The 14283-nt window shown below is 40.0% G+C and overlaps 1 protein-coding gene across 7 annotated transcripts in view; it reads left to right on the top strand.

The window, feature by feature from the left end:
• ELAVL4 (ELAV like neuron-specific RNA binding protein 4) overlaps nucleotides 1-14283 on the top strand; it is a 66439-nt gene that overhangs the window by 17727 nt on the left and 34429 nt on the right. For 2 of the 7 annotated variants that reach the window (XM_009884629.1, XM_009884630.1), the window contains exon 2: nucleotides 4339-4579. In XM_009884629.1, the coding sequence (XP_009882931.1) occupies nucleotides 4339-4579 (241 nt within the window). Of the gene's footprint in view, nucleotides 1-4338; nucleotides 4580-14283 lie in introns of those variants that run through there. The other 5 variants (XM_009884636.1, XM_009884635.1, XM_009884632.1 and 2 more) reach the window with 3 other exon arrangements.

The following is a 14283-nucleotide window of genomic DNA, read 5'->3' as shown; positions in this document are numbered from 1 at the left end:
GTACTACTTGTAACATAGGAGTTGCTGTAATGGATATTTGTTGCTGATATTTTGTAGGAGGGGTTGTACCAAACCTTTTGGTAAGCAGTGTTTTGCAAAACACTGGCAAAGCTTATGCTGAGCATATTCCAGAGCAGCAAAGCATTTCTTTGTGAAATCTGTCAAACTAAAATACATCGTACTTTGCTGATACATTACCATACTGAGAAAAATAGTACACCAAGAAGTCATTTTTAAAAGCAGCAGTCTGAAATACATCCCGAATTTGAAATACGGGTTGCCTTTAACTTACAAAATTGCAGTCTTGAAATTGTCACAGATAGTGTTTTTTTTCTACATTATAAAGATAGAATATTCAAATTATTGGTGGCTAAATTATCAATGTCTATCAACAGTAACTGCAATTTCTTTTTCTTTAAAGATACTGTTATCGTGTGTATAGAACATGATGTTGCAGCACTGGGAGTCTGGCAAGTTGTTGCCAAAAAAAAAAACCAAAATGCCTCTTTGTACCAGTAGCATGTGAATGTCATCACACGTGATGTTTTTACTGTAATATTTCAAGACCGGTAGTAGCTGCTGAAATTGGGTCAGAGAAAGTCTGTAAAAGCATAGGTGCTGTTAATTAAGTAGCATGTATAGAGGAGTAATATTAATCTGCAAGGGATAAGAGTATATTTCGTTCAAAAGAAGCTAATGTTGGGGTTAAGTCACTGTTGGATTTTCCACATTTATTTTGCCTGTATACAAATAAGCCCTTCATGAGTTAGGCAGGCTTAGTCTCCTTCAATGTTTTTGCAGAACTGAATTGCAGCCCAATTCTGTCTCATGTTAAAAAAAGTTATTATCGGTAATTAAAACATAATGAAAGTTAACTGTGTGCTCAGGAAACTAGAGTATCTATTTCAAAAATGTTCATATTGTGATACAGGTATCGAATTAAAAATCTAAATCTTAGTGTGTGGGTAGGAAAGAAAAGCAAATGGCATGTTGAAATCTATTCTTTGGATAAATAAGGTTACTCCTATGTGATGTGCCGACTGATGTGGGATCAACAACTTGTTAATATTGAAAACAGTCATCGGCAATAAACGTCCCAGTGCATGCACACTGAACTCCTGACAGTGCATTTGAGCTTTAGACGTGTAGGGGAGAGGATGGAATGTTTGGAGAGGGAGCTGGGACTTACCTTTTTGTTACCATTAGTAATTGAAGTCTTTAATAATGATGTGAATCAGTATGTACATCTAAAATAAGTAGTAGTCCTTTGTGCCTGGAAGAACTTTGAATGCAAGATTTGGTACATAACTGCTTTTGCACAGAAATCACTCTGTAAATGGAGACTTGAAATTATGCAGTAAAAAAATTACATCTGAAATATTGTATGAGAAATCTTTTTAATGGAAAGAGGGAAATGCTGAAGAATTATCTTTTTTGTGGAAAGAGGGAAATGCTGAAGAATTATTATCTTTTTTATATAGCAAATTGATTTTCAGTAACTTACAACTTTGCAGTTATTTGAAGGGCAAATAAGTGCCTTGATTTTTTCCCTTCTACCATTGAAAAAATCAGGACAAGCTAATTGAAGTTGAGTGAGAGTAACTAGGAAGAAAACCTGGCACCTGGTGCAACATTAGTTTATGCCAAGATATTTTGGTGAAATATTAGATGAGGAAATCTACTTGCTCCAGAACAGATCTTGAGAGCAGTGTACTCTTGATGTTCGGAATGTGTTAAATATCTGAGTTGAATTCTATTTATTTTCTTGGTGTGGAAGGCAAGCGTTCTGAAAAATGTAACTAAAGAGTGCAAAATGCATAAGTAGGACACCAGCCAGTGCCAAATTTTGTTTTCTTTCACAGATTTTAAAAGATCCAGGGTTATCGTTTATGGTGAGGAACTGTAGATAGCTTTTGTCTGTTGCTAATAATAGATGATTCCTCAGTGCATTGTGCTGAAGTCCTGTTTCTGCTGTAACTGAATCCAGTGCCGTGGTATTCCTGTCTGCTTTAGAAGGGCAGGATCAGCCCCTAAAATCACAGTTTACCTTGTGGGGTTTTTTTATGTTGGAAGCAATACGGTCAGATGATTGAAATGCACACGGAAAGCTGCAGTTAACCACATCAGCTGCTTCACCCATCTTCTGACTAGTCATTGTCAGAACTGGAATTTCTTCCCCCCAAATGTTATCAAGTTGGTGCAGATACAGCATAAATGAGCACCTGGTGCTCAGCTGAAGTGCGTTGGCTGTGAGGTGCCAACCCCTGACCCTGCGGCAGAGCTTAGGGTTGGTGTTGGCGTTTGAGGGGTGATGGAGGAGCAGAGCTCAATGGATGATCCTCCAGTTGGAATCCTGAGGCAAACAGATTTAGCAGCATCTGAAGCATTTAGTACATAGTAAGTACATGTAGGGTAAATCAGATTACAAAAAGGAAGTATGGCTGATACTGGGTAAAAAGGAAGGTCTTGAAGGAGTGTATGGGGCTGGTACAGCTTGGTGGAGGATGTCAGCAGTGCTGGGCGCCGTGTGGCTGGGAAAGCTGGCAGAGGGATTCTGGTTTGGATGTGCCAGTTTCTTTCAAGAAGGTACTGTTTTCGTGGAGTTTATTCTCAAAATTATTCTGCTGTGTGGTTTAAGGCCTTTTTGTTAAGCGCGATGTGACAAGGTTTCTTTTTACGTGAAAATGGTTAAACCAAGTAGCTATTCCTGGGTTTGATAATCAAAAATAATGGTAATTCAAAACTTTATTTCCATTGATAAAAAAGGAGGGTTATTGCTTAAATGAGGCATTAAACTAACACTGGAGCATTTCAATTAAAAAAAAAAAAAACAAACCAAAATATAACCTATTTAGTCTGAACCACCCTCATGTAGTTAATTTTAGAACATACACCCTTTTTTTTGGTGTCCCCCCCCATCCTCCTGAATTACAGGCCTAATTTGTCACAACATGTACCTCCCTAGATTTTTAAAAAGACAGCAAATTTAAGTCTTGAGTAATTACAATAATTGCAGGATCAGATGAACACAAGGTTCAGAGCATGTGGTGTCTCAGCCCTCGGTTCTCCCCACGCTTGTCCCTGTCCTGGGACAGGGGAGTCCCTTGCCCAGGACTGCAGTTTGTGTTGTTGACTCTTCGAGTCTTTGATGGAGGGAGGCTGAGCCCATGCAAGGGATGCTCTTTGGTAAGAGATGCTGGTGAAGCTGAACATCTCAAACTTCATAGTAGACAGCAAAAGCCACCATTTGCATTGCTTAAATTTATCCCGATTTGAGACTAAAGTGATGTCCTTCCCATGTCAGCACTGGTGACAGAGAAGACAGGCTGGAAGTGTAGGAGAGGCAAATACCTATACAGAAAAGGCTTGATGTACCCAGGTTTCACATTTTTCTGTTTCCTTTGTCTGCCTGTGCAGTTTTCGGATGAAAACTTGCATTCTTCGGTCATCAGCCTGCAGATAAACATGCAGGCAGCTTTACTCACATGACTGGTGGCAGTGGTGACAATGGGGCTACTGTCCTGCATGCACTTTGCCAGGCTGGATTCTTATTTGTCATTTTTTGGAAAGGTCTATTTGAGTCTCTTCTGTGAAAATTGGAGTTTCGGGTTTCAAGGTAAATGGTGCTTGTTAAAATTCCAGCCTGCACCTGTGCCTGATAAGCCTTTCTTTGATTAAACCTTTTCGATTCCAGTAAATATCTGAAGACCTTTGTATCTCTGAAGATTGCAAATCCAGGGCTTTATTATTTAAAGAAGTGTCAGTTCGTTAGTGAAAAATATAACTGGAGAATATAGGTCATCACTGGAACCAGTAAATGGTATGTCTTGGGACACTGAGGTTATTAATTGCAGGAAATCTGAATGATGACACGTTGGAGATTGACTGTGCGTGGTTAATGTTGTTGTCATTGCACTCTGTGATACAGTTATTAAATAGGTAAAATATTTTACCTTTTCATATAGAGCCATACACATACTTCATCTGATTTAATGAAACTATAATTTTAATTATGATTATTACCTTAAATTATAATTAAATTTATGTGGTTTAAATTTACATTTGTGAAAATGGCTGTGTGATGAAAGCAGAAATCAGCTTCGCATTAACAAAAAAGATATTATTTTTTTTAACTGCATCTTAGTATATGCTCACAGCCAAAGACTAGCATGACCTACTTTGCAACAATAACAGAGGAATCAAGCCGGGTTTTTTTGTTGAAGTATCTAAATTGGCCATGAATGCTACCTACTCATTCGTTTGTAAGTATCTTTAAAAATAGCTATTGTATCTATGAAACTTAAGGGTTTTTTCCCCCTTCTCTTATTTTTGATGTAGATAATTAGCACCATGGAGCCTCAGGTGTCGAATGGCCCTACTTCCAATACAACCAATGGACCCTCCAGCAACAGTAGAAACTGCCCTTCCCCCATGCAGACGGGGGCTGCTACAGATGACAGCAAAACCAACCTCATAGTCAACTATTTACCCCAGAACATGACCCAGGAGGAGTTCCGGAGTCTCTTTGGGAGCATTGGTGAAATCGAATCCTGCAAGCTCGTGAGAGACAAAATTACAGGTAAGCGTTTTGTATGGCTGACTTCTGTATTTATCAGGGTCAATTCACAGTTGGGGTCAGCAAAACCTTGGTGCTTATATTGCAAGTGCTTAGCACAGGGAATATGGCAAATACAGTGGTGTAAACTTCAGGTGGCAAACCTTTAGTTTTGTGATGCATAGTGGATCTCGAACAGCTGTCGGAGAAGCCCATCGTCTTTCAGCCTCCATACAGATCTGAGTACCGATGAATGTATGAACGTGGCCAGTCTGCATGTGTGTAGCACCATGTAGCTTCTTGCAGCAGAGCTCAGATGATGGCATTACTTTCCTGATTGTTCTGGCTTTTATTTAATGCTGAATTAAGTTGTGGGAGGGTAGTCTAAATGGCTTGAGCCAACTGACCATTCCTAATTCTGACTCTTTCTTCTGAACCCCACCATACCTTCATCAAATTTTTGCGTATTAACAGCACAGTAAGGTCAAGATGGTTCTACATGCCCATCAGAGCTTATTTACCACAGCATTCTGGAACAGCAGTGGTCTGTAGCTGGGAGCCACTGCTGTGGACTTCATTTGGGGGATTCTGGAACAGCAGTGGTCTGTAGCTGTGAGCCACTGCTTTGGACTTCATTTGGACATTTGGGGATAGTGCTTAATGAACTCTGTTCCCTGAAAACATTTTAATTTTCCATAATCCTTTTCCACATGAAGTGACACCCGTTGGTGTAGGTGCCTTCAGAATAAGAGAAGCCTCCCATTACAGATACTGCCTCAAAGAGGAGAGAGATGCCTGCACCCTGGGCAAAAGGAGGTGTGGAGGGGTGCAGATGCACTGAGCATACTCCGTATCCTCGCTGCCAGGAATTCACTGATGCACAAGAAGACAGTGGGGTGAACAATCAGCTTTTATAGCTTGCTTTATTGGTTAGTTTTATAGGTTGTGTGTCTACTCGCACCGTAGGTGGGGAACAGCTGAAATTTCACTGCTGTTCAGTGCATCACCAGCACTGTTATGTTTAGCACAGAGCAGCAGCCTTGGGGAGGAAAAGGTTCCAGAAAAGGAGCCGTCTCCTCTCAGACGCACTCCTGGCAGCTTGGGTGTGCGCTCTGTGGAGAGAGGCACCGTGCAAAGATGAGGAATTAAAATACAAATCGTCATACCTGCTTCCGTAACAGCCTGGCAGCCATCGTATTGGCAGCATTAGGATGATCTGCTTAGTGCTTTTAAACATGCAATGCTTCTTTTTTATTTACTTCCTGACATACAGCAATGTTCTGGCTGAACGCAAGGCACATAACAAATGGCAGTAGCTGCAGGGCAGCTCAAGTCCTCCCAAGTGTAGTCCAGCAGAGCTTTCTTTAGCACGTTGACCATGATGTATCTATTTCAGCATATCTTCTGACTGGGACACAGCTTCAGGGGTATTAAAAGGAAGAAGACTGAAAAATGGAATTGACTTTTATTTATTTTTTTTCTCTACTTAAAGAAAAACAAATCGTTTTAACCTCTCACTCAAAGTTTCCATGCAAATAACTGAAGTCCTCTTCTTTTATAAGCATAGCTGGCCCAGTGGCCCTGTGTGGCATACCACCTTTGATATCTGCCACTGGACCAGTTTAGCCCCAGAGTGTTGTGGTGTTTTTTTTTTTCTTTTAGTCTGAAGACGATCTGAGAAATTAAATTGGAGGTTACTTGAGTGATTTCAGACAGAAGTGAATACCGAACCCTCATCTGCAGGAGTCTAGTGTGCCTGGCTTGACTTTTGATCATGGCATGTCCTGTGTGTCATGAGCTTTTTTGCTTCCCATGTCCTTCAGATTCATGGTGATTTCCTTGGGATATAATTTCAAGACTTCGGATATTCAGTGTTGTTTTCATAGAGAATTGGCCGTCCTTGGACGGAGAGCCATTACTTCATCGGCTAGGGACAGTATTCTCTTTGTTTCATTGCATCTCCAGGCTTTTGTCTCTGTATTTGAAGATATGAGAAATTTGCTATATGATCTTCTGATATGTTCATGGGTAGTTCTTATGCCTGTGCTTTTTCTTTCAATACAAAATGCATAAATTTTTATGATCAGTAAAGTAATTTTAAAGGAACCATTCCTTAAAAAAAAAACTTAAAGATGCTTTGAGGAAATCACCCCTAAGTGATTGAAGAAGCTACATGTTGTTTTAAAAAGTGATACAAGGACGAAAGAACCAAATTTGCAAAAGAAGAATTGTCTTCCAAAGCCTCTGTGCCATTTTTGAAAACAAAATTTAATCTGCCAAGCTTTTTCAGGCCTGTTATCAAGGCGTTGTGCAACATTACTAAATTTTAGGATGAGTGTTCATTCTTTACGTTGAATTCAGGGTTAGTAAATCGAATGCAGTCCTCAGCCAGAAGCAGTCCATATTTTTAAAGGTTCTTAGAACATTGAGAGTAGCAAAATGGAAATGTACTGAGGTCATATTGAGCTCATCTTTCCGGATTGTCATGTAAGTGTGTTCTTCATTAGGCTTTCTGGGGTTTTATGTTTTTTTGGGAGGGGAGGGGTGGAAGTATGCCAGTAAGCTGTTACAAGAATGTTGGGCCTTTCAGGGGTTCTCTGCTTTTTTCTTATTAAAAATCAATGCAGATTTTTGACAATGAAAGCTGTCTTGCAGAAAAAACAGTACCTTCTTAAGCTATTCTCGCTGAACTGATGAAACAGTTTTTGTCTGCTTTTGGATTTTTCATTGGTTTTGTTCAAAATACTGTGTTTATAATCTCAGCTAAGTGTGTGCTTTTGTAGTATGCCTCTAAACAAATGTTGGAGCTCTTTCTGCTAAAAATACAGGTTGCCTTCATAGATAGTAAGTTTGTCTCCTTCCTGCTAAGGTAAAATATCAAGTAAATCAAGGAAAGACAGAATAAAAAGATAACCGCAGAGGAAAAACAGAAAAGGTCATAAACCAAGTTGTCATTAAGTAGTTACCCTGGCAAAACCATATTAGAAGCTCTTGAATGTATTTCTGAAGCTAGATAGGATTGAATTGGTTTGTGTAAAAGATTCAATTTCCCCTGTCTGGCCAAATAATTGCACGGATTTTGTGAAATAGCGTTTAGGCTCCCAGAATACTTTTTTTTTTTCAAGGAGTTCAAAGCTAAACAAAATCTGTTAAACACAGAGGATCCCTTTGAGAGAATTTATGATCCAAACTTTTAGTAATTTTAAAATGGATTAAACAGTATATGTCAGGAATAATCAACTGCTCCAAGTTTTTTTGTAGTCTTAGAACAGTAGTAGGGTTTTTTGAGAAAATTGATTCGTGATGTTACCCCTCGCTTTGGAAAGACACATGTTTAAACAAGCATATTCCTTTACTAAAAAAAATATGCTAATTTGGTAGTACACTGTGCTGAGCTGAATAGGAATGACAGCTTCTAAGACAGCCTTTAATTTGGTATTCAAAACCAAAATTGTAAACTTCGGTTTTGTTTGGTAGCTTCTCAGAACAGGCAGGATATACAGTAGCATTTTTAAAAGATGCTAATGACTTGAAAGAGGAGATGGAAGTCAGGCATACATTTTAATTATGGGGGAGGGGTTGCAATAGGAAAAAATGGGGTTTTTCACTGCAGAGATTTTAAGGGAGCGAGACAAGGAAAAACAGACTGAAGATAGTTGCCTTCATTTGGCAGGGGTGTTTAATAAAAGCAGAACTTGTGGTTGTAAAGTGTGCTTATTAAATTCTTCATTTACACTACCTAATTAATTCTAGCATTTTAAATTAACAGTGAAACTGGTCCCTGCTGTACCATTTCATAGCTACAGCATATTTCGTCCAACAACCCAGTTGTTCAGGTTTAATCAGCTGCTCTCAAAAAATGAAAAGGAACTTGAGTTAAAAAAACCTAAATGGCATAAACATTTTAGAGCAGCGTTAGATGAAGGGAGGTGACTTCATGGAGGAAGACTATGGCTTCAGATGGATGTGAGTTTGGGCGCTTACGAGTAATGCTAAGCTGTACCATGTTGCAGATGCTCTTTATTTCTTATTTTGTCCTAAGAAAGCCAGTGGTAAATACCTTCCTGACTTGGAAGATGAGGGCTTGAATTCATCAAAACATTTTGAGAAATGCTGAATTTTTGTCCTGTCAGCCTAGTGTCCATCAGACACTGTAACTGCTGCTGGCCGAGTGAGTTCTTCTTGTTAACATAGTTTGTGTGTGGGAGATGTTGTTTGTAATTTTAATTGATTTGATGGCCTTAGCTGAGCTCTTAAGAATTAGATTTTTTGTTTCTATAGTCTACACAGGAATTCACATCTCAATCTTCAAATGATCAGTATCTGAAATCTTTGGATCTCAAATCATCTTTTGTATCTTAGAATGATCCAGGCGCACTGTAAAGCAGAATATTGATACAGGATTTCTGTGCATCACTTAACTTATGATGGAGTTTGCATATTCTTTCCTGCTGTGTGGTACAATTTGATGTTCTTTGCATGCATAATCAGGAACTTCACTGCTCCTCTGCCCAAAAAGCAACTCTGTTCTTAAATTGCTCCTTTTGAATTTACAATTCCTTTAAGATTTTGCACAGAGATTTACATCTTTCATTTTAATTTCAGGTATTTATAATAGGACTGATACAGACTTAGGTTAGAACTGCAGTTCAGAAATAATTGTGGCATTTTAAGCATAATATAAATATTGATGATCGGAGTGAAAATCCAGGACAGGAAAGCTATTGACTCAAAGCAGCAGCATCTGTGTGTTGTCACATGTTAGGAGAGAAAGAAATACTGTTTTACCTGCAGTCCTCTAGAAGTTAAGGATTGTCCATTCCTCACTCTTTGGATATTCAACCATACGATCCAAGAATCAAAACCTAACAAAAGGCAGAGTCGGAAATAATGCAGCATTATGAGAGTATGGGAAAAAATCTTCCATGTGAGCAGTGTTCAATGCAGTATTTCTTCATAGAAACCCATAAATTCCTAATCTGGGGTGGATGCTCTGCCTGTGCTCTGAGCAAGCTACCATGAACTCCTTCTGGTCCAGAAGTATGTCCATGCTATGAGTTGGTATTGTCTGCCCTCTATAAAAATTATTTCTTATCTTTCCTGTATAACGAGCAGTTTATCAGCATGTGCTGAAAAGGTGCTGCTGTAAAAAGCAAAGACCCAGCTGTTCGCTAACCAAACATGTTCATTGAATGGTGGGACTGAACTGATGTTTGTCTGGGATGTGCTGTTCAGAGGTTGCATGCTTCTTGTTTCCTGAAACTTTGGGGGGCTAATTAAGCACCCTTAATTTCAGCACCTAGAATCAGTAACCGTTCTGAAACGGGTGGACGGAGGTGGTCTATATCCTCAGGAGCAGAAAGAAGCCATTAGTTGCATGCTGTGGTGGTGTCCCTGTGCGGCAGGAGGGGAGGAAGCCGGGTATGATCATGTTCCCCAACAGTACAGCCCTCCAGGAGGGATGCTCTTGAATCTGATGGCAAGTGTGCAGTAGCAGGAAAACACTATTTAAGCTTTCCGTAGTGAACAGACCTCTTCTAATACTGGCCTAGTGTTTGCAGCGGGCAACAGCTCAGCTTTATGTGTTTTAACGGGAGGTTTTGATGCTTGATAGAGTAGATAAGCGAGAGGTCATGGTGTCCATCTTGGGGTCAAGGCAGGGGACTCGGAAAGCTCATCGTAATGGTAAGACATAAAGCAAAACCAGGATTAATGGTTAAATCTAATTATGGGAGAAAGGCCTTTACAGTTCATGACAATAGGTAACGGTTGCATGGTTAAGTCTGCATTTGAAAGACTTGGGCTGGAAATGGCAGAGATATTAGTAAAATTGCACTGCTTTGTTACGGGGAAAAATATTTTTATTTTAAGGAAATAGTTCACAGCTACTTATGTTTGGATGCTGCAGATAGAACATGCATTCACTGAAAATTTTACATATAAAGGCTACCAGTGTGTTGTATATGTTTTCTCTAGGAATTTTGTACCAAAAGTATTTCCTACTGGAAGAAAAAATACAACCCATATGCAGATAAATATAGCTTACTGTGAAACCCAGCATTAAGTTACCTGATTCTAAATGACTGAAAGTCTAATCTGGGCATAAACTACTTCTACATTTGATGTCCAATTCACTGATTGCGCTTTGGAAGTGCCTTCCATTTTGAGATATTACTGGTGACAGCAGTTTTCCCCACTTAAAATACATTAAACAGATAGGATTAGAGAATGTAGGGATTATGTTAGATAAGACTCATAAACTGTTTAGAAAGTATGTAAACACTTATGCCTCATGGCATAAGTCCACCTAATAACAGGGTTTAAGAGAAAAATACCTTGTAGAGGTAGTTTATTCCCTTGTTGACTTGGAAGGGTTTTTTAGTAATTCTCTGTAAAGCAGTGGTAACCAGTCACTGATCTCTGATCATTTATTTGGTACAGATCTTGTTAGACTAGGCTGAGTGTTAGCAGCAGTTGCTTTGCTCCAGTAGTAGATGAGAATTAACAAAATCCTTCGGAGTAGATTTTTTTCCTAAACTTATGTACCGTGGTGTTTACCATTTACAAGGTGAATATAATTCTGGCATTTGGTTTGATTGCATTTAAAAACCATATTTAGTAGTGCCCCTCAAATTGGCTGTATAGGGAATCTCTGTAAGGAACACTGCGTTTTTCTGCGCTGGACTTCCTTGATAGCACAAGACTTGGTGTTAGCTAAAATAGGAAAAAAATCTATGTAGCAGAGTACTCTGCTGGACTTCCTTTGTCTGAAAAATAATACCAAATTAAGCAAATTGGAGACTTGTATGGTAGTTATTTCTTTGTATTTCATGTTCATGTTGCAGTGAGGAAAGCATGGTCAGATAGAGTAGTACAACTGCAGCTGAAAGTCAAGTGCCCAGAAAAGCAGAAGTCTAAAATAATGTGTGTTAGAGCTGAAAAAAAGAATTATTTCTGTGAATCAGATGGAATACAGAACATGTTTCAAATCTTGGTTATAATCTTTCTCTGGTACCCTCAGTTGCATGCAGAGAATAAAATATTAAGACATGAAAAACAGACCTGTTTCAGACTCTTTTAAACCTAAAATCTAGAATTATTTTTAAAGACTAGATATATGGCTCTGAATGTCATTAAAGCCTTTCATAAGTTGATCTTAATTTGGTGGCCTAGTTATTTTTATAGCTTCTTATTTCCTGAAGTGTATTCTGTTCTTGAGCAGAGAGAAACCTAATTTCAGTGTTGCATATCCTATTCTAAGGGCTGCAGATTCAAGACAATCCCCAAATATTGATTATCTAAATGAGAATTTGCATTAAGCATCTGAACTAAATTCATTAGCACTGTGGGGGAGGGAACACAGAAATAGTAGTGAGTGTCTTAATGCCGGATTTCTAAAATGCGTTTGGTATGGCTTGATGTCTATTCTAAATGCTGAGGAAGACGGTCAAATTTGCATCCGTCATTTTCTTTATCGCCTCTCTGCAGTCGTCTGGTGCATACTCTGTGCCGGCGAACAAAAGAATTTTGATTTCTTGATTATTGGAAAAAAGCAATTGAAATGAGTGTTGGGGCAAATAGGCAGAAAGCAAGTAGGCATGACCCTTGTGCTGGGAAAGAGCTTTCTAATTAACTTCAGCAGTTTCACTCCTGAGCTTGTTCTGAAGTGTATTAAATGCCTTTAATGCATACTTAGTTTATTCTTCACAGTTTTAACTGCTTGGTTCGAGTAAATAACATCACCTTCCTGTCAAGTCTGGTGAAGAAGGATTAGCAGTATGGTTTTCCTCAACAGCACAAGCATACCTACACCTCCAGAATTATGACTTCCAGATATAAGGTTATTTTTGAGGTTTTTAGCATCTGCTGACCTTCTAGTCTGAGACTTTCTTTCCATCCTTTATATCATCTGTGTTTAGACAACTGTCTACTGGGGAACAGCCAGGTGAAACGGCTGTGTTGGTGGAACCCTCTATATGATGACCGTCCACCCTTACTACCTACCTAGAGTGTCGTCTGTTTTTTTTCCTTGTTCTGCCCTCCCTCTAGAAGCACAGACCCCATGCTTCAGCACTCATGCAGAGCTGCTTCTGTCCCTAACCCTTTTTCTTTTCTTTCCTTTCCTTTTAGCCCAAGGCGGACAAGGAGAAAGGGGAGGAAAGGAATGAGAGAGTTCCAGTAAAACTCTGGGAGATGGGCAGCAGTGTCCACTAACAATGCGCTATCTTCCAGCTGAGGCAGGGCCTTTTGGGGCAGTATTAGACAGCGCGTGGAGAGATACCTGTCAGGGCTCTGAGGCTGACTTCCCCAACTTTCATCTGTTCCCTGCTACTCAAGACCTGCCCTTCCGCAGTGCCAAGGAGCAGCGTGGCTGTGCTGTGGCTGTCGCCCCTGCCTTTCTCCCCAGTGCTGCTCCTGCTAGACAACTTCTACAAGAACATACGTGACCGGTGCAAAACCAGTCTGAAGGGTTTTGAAATTGGCCTAGCTCCTGCTGTCTCTTTTCACAAGGCTTTACTTTTTTTATCAACGCTGCATCAGGAGTTTCTTCTTGGCTTTAAGATGGCATTTAATAAATTTGTGACCAGGATTATTTGACCTGCCTGCAGTAGCTGCTTCTCAGCCTTGGTGAGCCAGGAAGTTCTTGCCCTTTCTCTGTTGAAGAGCTGATCCATCATCACTGATTTCCTAGCATGCAGGTGCTTCTCTCTACAGCCAGAAGAGCCCTGCAAGATCTTCAATTTGTCTTCTGGGAATGGTCAACCTGAGATGGTCAGATGAGTATTTGGATCTGCTGCCCATGGGAGTGTATAACCTCAGCACTCCCCCATCTTTTTCCTCTCTATATCTTCTGCTGACTCAGTTGGTGTGCAGGCCTTATACTGATGAAACAAACTGCCTCTTCAGACTCCATCCATTCAGAACCTGTCTCTCAATCTTCTCTGCTTTTGGCATTTTTCTAACTGACTTGAGTGAGGAGACTGCATACATAATCAAGCCGACCTGTTTTCCATCTGCTTTTCAAGTGAGAGACCCTTTGCAGAGGGAAGAGTTCCTTTTGGGATATCTACTGCATGGAGGTCTTGCCAGGCATTAAGTCTTTTCATTCCTTCTCCTTTGCTTCCAGAAAACTTCAGAGGTTCAATTGAAATGCTTTGAAACTTAGGGTGTTGTCTTAATTTGACTTACGGTTAGGAGGGGTTAACGTCTAGTCATGTTATGTCGTTCTACACAAGAATGTATGGAGAGGGGGATTTACCACCATTTTCTACACCTGTACATCCTTAATGCCACTCACCATCTAATCTTTTCTCTTCCTAAAGGGTAGTTGCTCTTGCTGGATGCATTGGGAGTCCAGCAACCTTTGTGTGCAGCTCAGTGGCAATTGCGTGCCTGTAGCCAGCACTGATAACCTTCTTTGTAATCCGTCGCCTACTGGAAGGTGTCCTGATGCTCAGCCTCTGCCTACAGACAAGCATACAAATTTGGATTTCAGCAGCGTCCTACTTCATGTCCTATACCTCATTCCTGGAGCTGTCATTGATAGGGTGTTGCAGCCTCCAACTTCTTACCCCATTTGTGGTACAGCATGAGTCTTGTTCAGGCCCTTCTGCATCTGACTGTCCAGACAGGTTTCGGCCCAGTGCACGGTTTCACATTTCTGTGATGCCACAACCTTGTGGTCCCTCTCATCCCATCATGAGATTTTGATTCTAAAAACTGTAGGG

Source organism: Charadrius vociferus, unplaced genomic scaffold, assembly GCF_000708025.1.
Source record: "Charadrius vociferus isolate BGI_N301 unplaced genomic scaffold, ASM70802v2 scaffold163, whole genome shotgun sequence".
In the NCBI taxonomy this organism is placed as follows: domain Eukaryota; kingdom Metazoa; phylum Chordata; class Aves; order Charadriiformes; family Charadriidae; genus Charadrius; species Charadrius vociferus.
Note: the sequence above shows the minus strand (reverse complement) of the source record. Positions and strands in the feature narration are given on the sequence as shown.